Here is an 11,618-nt window from a genome sequence, read left to right as displayed (position 1 = left end):
CTCTTTTTACTGCATTTTTGCTGCGTACCCTTTTTAAAGGATTTTTTTTTTTGTTGTTTTCTATCCTTTTGGCAAACCGTCACTTGCCACGCACAAAAAAAAAAAAAAAAAAAAAGGTTCAGCAAAGGGTGTTAGGTTGCTTCGACAGGAGCTTCCACGCAAGGCCCCGCTTGCCTTAACGAGAGTTAATCAACTTGGGTGGTTCCTTTTTGCCGCTATGCCCGTTTTTCTGCTTCACGGGGTGGCCAAAATATTCAACGCAAGCTCTCTCGAAGTGGCGGCGCTGGAGCATATGGCTTTAACTTGTGCGGCCCTTTACAATTTTGTGGAGCCTCAATGCTACCTCCTCGGCAGATTTAACATTACGAATTGGGTTCAAAAGAAAGAGAATACCTAAATGTGAACATTTTGTAATTGGTTAACGTACTGTTCACATATATAAATGGCCATTTGGAAGGAGGGAAATTCCTGCTTGGGGGAAGCGTGTGCCCATAATATGTTTCGCGCCCATTTATAATGAGAAAAAACAAAAAAAAAAAAAAAAAGGCACCTTTTTGTGCAAATTTTAGTTTTAAAAAAACGGCATACCAACTCTCCCAGTGGTGCCGTTTTCTACATGTTATTAAATTGTTTAAAGGGTTCACATGTACACATATATGGGTGCATATACATATGCTTATGCGCGCCCTTCTTCAGCACAGCGCTGGTGCGAGCGGACAATTTAAAAACAGAAACGAGTTTTCTAAAAGAACTCGCAACAACACATGTGACCCCATGTGAACATGTGCGCGGAAACAGAGTAGGAAAAAAAAAAAAAAAAAAAAAAAACGACAGCTACTGGAGCCGAATTTACTAAAAAATGGATAACCTGTTATCTTCAATAATTTTTCCATTTAGCGATCCCTTCTCATTCTTTTGCTTTGTTGCTTCCTTAAAGTATCTTCTCTTCTTTTTGTTATTTTTAACTTTAATCATGTATCGTTTGTACGGCTGACACACGTAGCGGCAGTCGTACTTGATCCCGATGTTTCCTTTTTTCTCTCGTAGCAAGTTTCTACACAGTATGAGATGCTTCACCATAATTTCCAGGGGGGAGTACACGGGGACCTTCAGACATAGACCTTCGGTGGGGTAAAAAACAAAAAAAAAAGGCATTAAAAAGGGGAACTCATAATAGCATGAAAATGCAACAAGTGGTTCACCAAAACTGTGCAAAATGCATAACGTCTCTCGAATGCACACAAATGGTTACCTAGTATACCCTCGTTGACAGAACTGAAAGTCAGCAAATTTCTGTTCTTCGAGAAGAACATGCGAACGAGTCTCTCCTTGTATGGCTTATGATAAGCAATGAGCGAAGTCGTGTCTAGGATACACTGGCGCACATTCACCTGTCTCGATTTGTTAAAATGGGACAATTTTTCTCGAATCCATAACAGGGCTAAATACAAATGATCTTTTTTAAATTTTACGTCTTCACTATTTGGCGATTTATTTTTATATATGTATTGATATATCTCATCAAAATTTATGTCATTAAATTCGTAATGCTTTTCTTCATTAAAGTTGGAGTCATTACTGTCGCCATCAGAGGTGCTATTATCATCGTCACCTGAGCTTGAAAATGTGTGCGCCTTCTTTGGGTACCTCTTTTTTCCAAATGTCTCTTTTCTAAAATATTGTTTTCTATTTTTATTATTGTATGGATTATCCTCCTCAAAAAATTCATACTCTTTGGACAATTTGTTATAATGCTGTTCATACTCTTCTTGCAAGTTGTTGGTTTCAAAAAACTCTTCATCGTAATTTGATCTCATGCTTCTGTATATCATTCTCTCGATTTTTTTTTCCTTCACAAGGTCATTATCGTTTAGTTGGGAATTTCTCTTCGAAGTTTCATTCATCTCTGTAGTGTCTATTCCCTTCCCTTCCTGCGTTTTGGGGTGATTCGCGAGGTCTGCATTTCTGTCATCCCCTGCGTTCCGCGTAAGTTCTTCATCTTCCTTACTTGCTTCTTCCTTTTTCGCGTTGGAGGGGTCAAACGGCTGTCCCTTTCCATTGCTTGAAGATCCTGTTGCTTGGCCCTTCTCAGAACATCCCTTCACCATGTTATCACCGCTGTTTACGCTGCTGTCCCCCTTGTCATCAGTACTATCCCCATTGCTGTCGCAACTTTTGTCGCTACCTCTCGCGCGATGCTCTACTAACTTCTTACGACGCTGTTTGTGACAACTTCCTAGTGTCTCCTTTCTCTTAACACTCTCGAGGTTGCCCCCTCTTCTGTTGAGCTTCTCCAATTTCAGCACTATGTCCTTGTGCCTGTTATACTCCTCGTTGGAGCTCTCACAAAGTAGACTATCGGAAGACCCGCAATCCGTTTTGATGTCATCATAAAAGTGGTCATCACTTAAAGTGTCATACGTTTTGTAACTCGTTTCGCTGAGCAAATCATCTTCTATATCATAGGATCCCAATTTTTTACATTTTTTCTTTCTTAAAGAAATTTTTTTAATAAATTTTTTATTGGGCTTCAATATCTCTATCAGCTGTTGTGTGTACAACATGGCAATGTGAAAGCTTCCCTTCTCGTTGGTCAATAAATCTGCGTACTCCTCTTCTAGGATATTCAGCACTTGTATAATATTGCCACTGATAATGCTATTTCGTATGATGTGCCTTGTCTGCAGTGAGTGCACCATTTTCTTTAGCTTATCGTCAGACAGGTACAAGTCGACAAAATATTTAGTAATGTATTCCTTATCTACTGAGTACCCCTTTCCTTCTTTTTTATTTAATTTTTTTAAACTTTCATTTTTAATCATGCCTGATTTTTCTCGTAGCAAAAGCTGAATTTTTTTGTTAATATCGCTTTCACTTTTTCTCGCTTCCTTTTTGCTATTAAAAAAGTTAGTGGCCAAAATATTCAAATCTTCTTTCAAATTAAGGCTTCTCTTACCTTTTAATCGATTTAGTAGTAACGTGTTGGAGTCTTTTCTTATGTTTAATAAACTTCCAAGAGTGTTTTTACGCGATATCCATAGTGTATTTTGCAAGTTTGCGGGGGGGTAGTTGTATTGGCTAAATTCGTAGCTCTTTAAAATGTTGGCCGTGATATCACTGATCGTTTGCTTTTCTGCTTCTTCTGTGGGGTCCTCCTTTGCGTGCGCCTGGCTCAACGGGAGGATTTGGCCTCTGGAGATGGAAGGCTCAACGGCTGGTGTAGCCGCATCGATGAGGGGGGTTACAACGCCACCTGTGCTCGCTTCCACCTTCTGCTCATCTGTGCCACTCGCCTTTTCTTCCCTGTTGCTACTTCCCGTGACATCGGCCACTGGACGGTTATCCTCTTTCGTGTCATCAGTTGCAGATTTAGGATCTTCCGCCTGTTTATCTTCACCTTCATTTTGATCACTTCTGAGTGCACTGCTTGGGGTGAGGGTCATGTTGCCCGTTTCCCCGCCTTGCTTTGTCTCTTCCGTTTTGTCCTTGCTTTGACCCCTTTCTTCCTTGTTCAGCTTTTCATACGCGTCTAGGTAGTTAATAAGAAATTTGTTAAAATCGTGTTTATCCTTTTCGTCATTTTGATCCTCCGTGGAATTTTTCCTTTCCATTTTTTGCGGGCTCGCATCTTTCGGTGCCTCACTGGTGCGAGTACAAGTTTTGGATAGAGACTCATCTGCCTTCTGAATCTGATCATTTGCGGCTTCTGCCGCTTCGCCTTTCCGTTTTTCGGCTTCCCCATCATCGTGCTTGTTCTCGTTGCTTTGAGTTTGTGAAAGGTGTGTTGGGGGGTCCTCGTACTTTGTTTGGCTACTTTGAAGACTGGTGCTGGGTGTATAGTCTGCGCTCTGTGGGGGGTCGCACGTGGGTTTGTCCTTGGCTGTATCCTTTTTCACTTGATCCTTTTTTGCTTCGTCCTTTTTCACTTCGTCCTTTTTTACTTCATCCTTTTTTATTTCATTTTTCTTTATTTCGTCCTTTTTCGTTTCGTCCCCTTGGCCCGCAAAGAACTTATCCAGGGATTGTTTAGTGTTGGACGACCCCCCGACGCTGCTACCATTATCAGCAGTGTTTTTATGCTTCTCTACAAAATCCACAAAAGATTTGTACGTATTAAAATAGCCGCACTTTATCAAATGGGATTTAATAACATCAGTAAAAATGTCTTTCTGAATATAAATGGACTTTATTATTTTCCTTTCCTTTTCGCATTCTTCGTAAATCATATTGTAAATATCAAAGTAGAAATTGTTCAGATGAAATTTGATTCGATCTCCCAGAGTAGTCAATCCAACAGTGGCATAATAATCATACTTAGGGTTCACATTGCAGGCCTTACCTAGAAATTTTCCATTTTTTGTAAAAAAGGCACTATTGTCGAAATAGTTAATTCCGCACCCAATTATGTCATACTTGGTATACCCATTGCTGTAACTTTCTAATTTGCTATCGATAATTTTTTTCCCATCATCATTTTTATATCCAAAGGAGTTATATTCAGATCCTGGGTTTTTGTTAATTGTGTAATTTTTGCTTGTCATCCCTATCACAATTTTGGAGAAATTGGAGCAACTTAACACTTCGACTTCAAAATAGTATATGCTACAATCCCTGGATGCACATTTATTTACCTGAACACACGCAATATCTGTGTGTTTTCCCCAGGCGCTATACGTGGCAGTAAGTTTGTCCTTACTTACTGTTATGAAATTGGATACATTAGTGGTGTTTATACACACGCTGTCTTTGAATACATTATTGAGGTACACGTATCTGTGCTTAAACCTTTTATTTTTTTTCTTCAGGTACAGTTTTTTTTTTTTGTCATAATGGCTGTTGCTATGGTTGTAATGATAATCGTGTTTTTCGTCTTCTGTGTTTATTTCCCCTTCCGATTCTTCTTCGTCTTTAAGTTGGTGCTCCTTTCTCATTTTGCCTTTTTTTTTCCTCTTTTTGCTGCTGTCTTTGTGATACGCCTGGTCTTCGTCATCATCATCTGTTTCGTCCTCATCGTCCGTCTCGCCATCCGGTTCCTCGTACTCATCCTCTTCCTCCTCATCCGGTTCATCGTCTTGTTCTTCCTCATCGGTTTCGTCCTCCGGCTCATCATCCTCATCCTCCTCATCATCTTCTTCGTCGTCATCATCTCCCTCTTCATCGTTTTCCTCGTCATCCGCGTCGTCGTCCTGTTCCTCTTCCTCCTCTACGTCCTCATCTTCGTCATCACAATTTTCCTCGTCCACGTCGAATTCGTCTTCTTCGTAATCTTCCTCTTCGTCGTCGTCCTCCGCCCCGTCATTGTCCTCGACGTCTTCATTGTCATCATCGTGCTCCTCCTCTTGCTCGTTTTCATCTTCGACGTCGAACTCGCCTCCCTCTTCCTCTTCTCCGTCGTGCTCTTCCCCTTCTTCCACCTCATCATCCTCTTCATCCTCATCATCATCTTCTTCTTCCTCCTCCTCCTCATCATCCTCTTCATCCTCTTCCTCACCCGAGCTGGACTCCGAATCGGACTCCATGTGTGAGTCGGACTCGTTTCCATAACCTCTGTTTTTTCTTCCCTTTTCTTGATTACCTTTTGGATCATTTGTTTTCTTATCCCCACCTTTTCTCCTGCCCCTATTGCCTTCGGTGCCCTTTCTTCTAAAGCATCTTTTATTCGAGCTGCTCGACAAGAACAACGTCGATTTGCAGGGGGTGTAAGAGAAGCTACACAAATGGTTCTTATCAGAGGTGTTAACCAGTTGTTCATAATTGGGAGAGTTACCCAAAGTGGAATACTCTTCACTGGGTTCGTATGTATATGCTTCGTTTCTCTTTTCCTGCAGATTTGTTCCCCTGCTCATACTGCTACACATTTCTTTCTTCTCGTCCTTGTTCTTATTTTTGCACGGACGCGTGAGCCTATGCTCACTGCTGAAATGTCTACGGTCTGCACAGGGCGTTGCCCTTTTTGGAACAAAAGCACTGGTAAGACTTTTCCCCATTCTGGCCACACATTCCTTGACAGTTTCTGTATGCATAGAATTCGTACACACAATAGTCCTTCCATTTTTGTTATGCCCTTTTGGCAACAACTTGGCGACTAAAGGATATTCCTTGCCTCTCCTCTTTGTGGTGTTATCCCTCCCGAGTGACTTATCGCAATAAGGGAGAACTACCATCCTTTTTGATGTAACCTTTCCATTTTCGAAATGATCTTCTTCTTCCATTTGGTCCACTAGTGCTACTTCTTCGCCAAGGAGGAACAAATGATCCCCTTTTTTATTTTCCCTTCTGATCAACATATACATCTTACATTCTACAAACTTTACCAAAACGGTTAAGTAAAAATAAACATTGTAATGAAGAACGTGTAAGAAGGACAAATAATAGGCTGCCAAACAGATTATTCGTTCCACCGCGTGCATGAAGGTGTATATAATATGCTCGAGTTTGCGCGACTGTTCACGCGATTGTTCACGCGATTTGGACGTGCACACAAATTTGTCAAAGTAGGGTGATGTCGCTTCCGTTTGATCTCCACCAGGCATCCTTCCCCATGGGGTAGACGTCAAGGAAGGATATGGACCCGCACACATGCATGCATAGGGTGTACCACTAATAATGCCTTCTTCGTTGAAAAAACATATTTCACTACCGCCGATGACACGAACTGGGGAAAGCTTCCCATTAGCAGGTGCATTCACTCGCCTTTGTGGATAATATACCACTTCTGCCTTGCCATGCGTAATTAGTCCAATTACATCCGCTTCGCCCTTTACGCGCAGAAGCGGTTGTAATATGATCTCTCCTTTACCAAGTGTGCACTTGTAATTGTTATATTCCAAATGGGCCAAATGAGGAGTACATAAATTGGGTAATGTTACACAGCAGGAGGAATTTTTCTTGCGGCTATGTTTGTCGTTTTTTTTTTTTTTTCTTCCCAAAGGTGATGGAGGGCATAGATAACAATTCGGATGTTCAATCCACTGGGGATAATTTTTATCAAGCATGACAGGGTTGTTCAACAAGGATAAATTTACAAAACGCTGCGGTTGAATCTTCATGTGCGTGTACGATGGGACATAAAAAAAAAGTTTCTCCCCCTGGTGCTGTAGTGAAGAGAAAAGCGCTGTTTCTCCCATCCCCACATTGCAATTCAAGGGGATGTGCTCCGGAATGACAGCGCCTATCAGTTCGGACAAATCTGAAAAACTGTAACTCTTGGCAGGAATTATATACATGTTAAATTTTCTCCATTTGGGGTCAATAAGGAAATTCATTTCTGTAATGTTGCAGACACTTCCTTGGCTATAGGTCCCTTCATATTTACACATGTTGCAGGGACCGCAGTGGATCGGGCTGAGTACCTCCGATCGTGATGCCATCAAATTGACGCTGAAGACATTACATGTTTTTTTTTCACCATTTTTCACTCGCAACTGATGGCAGTGATGTGTCGGTTGGGCAAAAACAAGCCCTAACATGTGCGAGGTGTAGGAGAACTGTGCAAAAGGAATTACGTGTGTGTTTTTTTCCTTTTTTAGGTTCTCCACAGAATTATAATGATAAAGAACAAGATGCTTAGAATGGCTTGATTTACAGGATGATTTTAAGTCGTGGAAATCATCCATTATTCCTTTTTTATTCTTTTTCCTTCCCCAAATGACGTGCAAATTGTAATTTTTTAAAACGGTGCAATGACAAACATATAGGCAGACCTCTCCTTCATTAATTTTTTCACAACTCTCTTCGCGTGTTACCCTAAAGCGAGGGGGTACTCTTCGTCTATGAGCAGTCATGTTGCTTATCACTTGGTTACATGTCTGCAACTTGTTTCGCGTTAGGAAAAGATTTCCAATTTTGTTTAATTTTTTCTTACAACATTTTGACATGGGCATAAAAAATTGTATAAGGCATATTTTTCGATTCGATGAAATTATCCTTTTCGAATAACCGCAGAAGCATCTTCTTCTCCATTTTAAAGCAAGCTCCAGTAGTCCACTAACGTGTCTACTAGGTATGTTCCATATGTGAGAGTGTAATTTGTATTTTCCTTTTTCCATTTTATTGTTAAATGGAGCTCTGCTCTTACTTCTAACGTACAGCGTATTTTCACTCTTCTTATACAGTTTTAAAGGATTAAGGGAGTCCCTTCTTTTCTTCGACATGTTTACATCAGTGTGACTTTCACAGTTGCCATTAAAATGTTTACGTCTTCCATTTTGTTTTTCACTCTCCACGCAATAAAACAAAGGTTCTCGGTTGCTTCTCTTTACAGCATATGTAGTCCTATGGCAAATTTTGCTTCCTCCTCTTAGTAGCCCGTCTTCATATGTATTGTCTGACCTTAACATAGTCTCTTCTCCGTTCGCGTTCGCATCAAAAAGGTTGTGTGACACCATTTTTGCATGAGAACGAGAGCTGGGGGGAATAACTTGATCATAATACACGCAGCGGTAGCACTTGGATGGGGGATAAAGGGGGCATGTCTGTCCTATCGGTTCAATTGTCTTTCCCCTTGCGGAGAAGTAATCATCTACTGCGATCTCCCTATTTGCGCGCAGTGCGCCAAGGCACTCGGTCATTTTGGGTCTTTTGTCAGGAAGAACGCAGCACAGGAAAAAGGAGTAAAAATTGTTTGCTCACTGAGAGTATTCTGTTCACAAAAGGCGACACAAAAAAAAAAAAAAAAAAAAAAAAAAAAAAAAAAAAAAAAAAAAAAAAAAAAAAAAAAAAAAACATGAAACGAGGGCAAAACGCGATTTACCACTATGTTAACAAAATGGAGCGTGTTGCAACTTGTCGTCCTCGCGCAGAACAAGCAGTGAACATCTCAAGGGAAGCAATCACGGGAATTACACCAAAAGTGAACGAAGAATACGATGAAGACGAACGAAAAGGGGAGAAAAAATTTCAGATTTTCGCTACATATGTAAATGTATTATACAGACGCATAAAACACACATACATGCGATCATGAGTATTAATATACTCACTTGATCTATACTATATCTGCGCATTTATCATGCATTCGCACACTTTATTTTTTATTCTTCCCACCCCTAAAGGCGTTTCTTACTGTCCATAAATCATATCAACTCGTATGGTTAAAACTTTTTTTTTTTTTTCCGTTTTATTTTTAGCCTTTTGGTGACTGCTTTATAGTTGTTGCTTTCTTTTTTTTTTTTTTTTTTGAGGGAGGGGCTTGTTTACAAATACTTGGCGTATGCATATATATCCATGCACATATCACTTATTATCAGTTCACAAAAGGAGATACGGACGAACTGCACACGTATAGCCAAATGCTGCAACAGTGTGTCCCGTATTGTCCAGCATATGTTGGAGACAAATATGAAAGGAACACATAAATGGTATAGCCCATATTACATTTTTATATTATCACACACGACAGCACGCAGCATTAAAAAATGTTGCACACATCACAAGGGACAAATAAAAGGGGGCGACTCAAAAAAAGAAAAAACTTACAAGAGCCAAAAAAGGTTTACATAAGCTTTGGCATCCATGTGATGTAAAAATATATACGTGTATTGTGTGCGCATATATTTGCGCTTGAAGAAGGGGTGGGCACTTACACTATTTTAATTAACACGTACGTAAAAATATACACGTATGTGTAAACATATATTACATGTACATACCCAGGGCTGAGGGTGTGGGGGGGGTAAAAATGTAACGTACACAATGAAGGCAAGATGCTTAAGGGCACATTGCTGGCATGCATAATTGTAGCGCTTTGAGAAAATGAGCTGTGCCCCTTATCACACAGCGCAAGTGTTGATCAAGGAAACGACGAAATATCAAACAAGCCGACTACATACAAAAAAAGGGACCAGAACAGAAGTTCATGTGTACCCATAAGTGCGTGTATATATGAACATGTATGCACGTACTTAATGCTCACAATCTGTTTACTCATATCATTTGGCTTTCAAGCACAGCACCCTCAAGAACAAAATTTCATGCATACACAGGCGCATTGAACTCAAGGGGGAAATATAAAAACAAAAAAAAAAAAAAAAAAAAAAAATTCCAAAGTCCTGGTTTAACCCAGTAATCGTCGCTCGGTAGAAAGCTTTCTGTACGTAAGGACGAAATGTAAAACAAATAGATGAAGCACAAAGGGCAAAACGTGCCGCTTAAAAGGTGCAGTTTAACGTGCCGTATAAATCTTGCACTTTAAAAATGTAAAGGGCAAAGTGAAGGGTTAACCCACTGCATGTAACCTCCATTTGCATATGTACATCACATACAAGGGTAAAAAAAAAAAAAAAAAAAAAAAGTCAAGCGACGGGCCTCACTGACGCAACGTACTTACAGTTCGGTGATGGAAATGAAACAAATGCAACCTGGAAATAACTCCACAATTGGTGAAAGTATACATGCAGGTAAGAACATGACAAGGCATGTGTGCATGTGTTACGCACAAGTGGGGAGATATACACATGCACGAACATATGTATACATTTATATAGTAATTCTAAATGGCGCTTAATGCACGAAATGTAGATAAAGGGCAGCTACGCTATATGAGGGAGAGCGCATTCGTGCATAGCGACAGGGAATTTTCACATTTATCTAAATGTTAGCGCCTGCTTGTCCTCACCATCAATTGCGTGTAGCATGCGTTCGGACATATGCGGGTCAAGCATTTTGTTTCCGCTTGCCCATATATATAACATGTGCATATATATTCCCTTTATAATGGCATGGGGATGAGCCAATTTTTTTTAAACGTTCTATGTGTGCAGGAAGGAGCAAAAACAAAATGCACGAATGTGTAGTGGAGCAAGGGCTTCGAGCTGAAAGAAAAAGGGATGCGAAAATGTAGTGTGTATAGGCATGCTGTGTGTATTTTTTTGTGTACGTGCACATTTGCATATAATTCCTAAACGTCCAGTCCAAATGTGGGAACACCTCTATATAAATGAGGGGTAACGCGTAGTACAGGGGAAAAAAGAACATTCGTGAAACAAAAATGGACGGCACCATTTGGCGCTTCTCAAAAGGAGGGATGAAAATACGCGGAATGTTTAGGCCCTCCTCGGGGGAAAAAATGAACAAAATTATATTAAGTGCGGGAAACGCAGTTCTGCTTTAGCGTCGATTTATGCATTGGGCTTCGCTATGTGTGTTTTTTTTTTTTTTTTTTTTTTTTTATTTCTTCACATATGATATTACCACTCGAGCATTCCGCTGATGAGGAACATAACCTGAAAACGCATTCCCCCCCAAAACAAAAAACACTATTCCCCCTTTAGCAAGGTTTGCGTCAGGCATTACTATCCTGATGCTGTCCATGTAATTCCACTTTCCCCTATGCACATGTGGAAAGAATCGAGGAACAGCTGAATTAACCCCCTTCCCAAGGAATGCACACATGTAGAGGGTTATTATGGGGGGAAAAAAAAAAATATATGACACACATTTTATGTGCATACCACAAAATTAACCACGTTGTGATGTGTACAAAGTGTCCATGAAATGTTCTCCGCATCCGTCCCCTGAGGTTAAGAAAAAAGCAGATAGTGATGATTAAGTAGTAGGGTTAAATATCTATCCCTTTTTTTTATGTCCATTATTTTTGCGAAATTGAAAAGACAACCGTA

At 40.2% G+C, this 11,618-nt stretch overlaps 1 protein-coding gene across 1 annotated transcript; it reads right to left on the bottom strand.

Moving 5' to 3' along the window:
- Positions 1–852: 852 nt before the first annotated feature.
- AK88_04122 (uncharacterized protein) lies at positions 853–8,387 on the bottom strand (the record flags this gene model as incomplete). The annotated part of the gene is made up of 2 exons (XM_012481732.1): positions 853–1,121; positions 1,253–8,387. 2 exons carry the CDS (start codon positions 8,385–8,387, stop codon positions 853–855), a joined length of 7,404 nt encoding a protein of 2,467 aa, XP_012337155.1.
- Positions 8,388–11,618: the final 3,231 nt, after the last annotated feature.

This window comes from Plasmodium fragile (genome assembly GCF_000956335.1).
Source record: "Plasmodium fragile strain nilgiri unplaced genomic scaffold supercont1.54, whole genome shotgun sequence".
Classification (NCBI taxonomy): Eukaryota; Apicomplexa; class Aconoidasida; order Haemosporida; family Plasmodiidae; genus Plasmodium; species Plasmodium fragile.
Note: the sequence above shows the minus strand (reverse complement) of the source record. Positions and strands in the feature narration are given on the sequence as shown.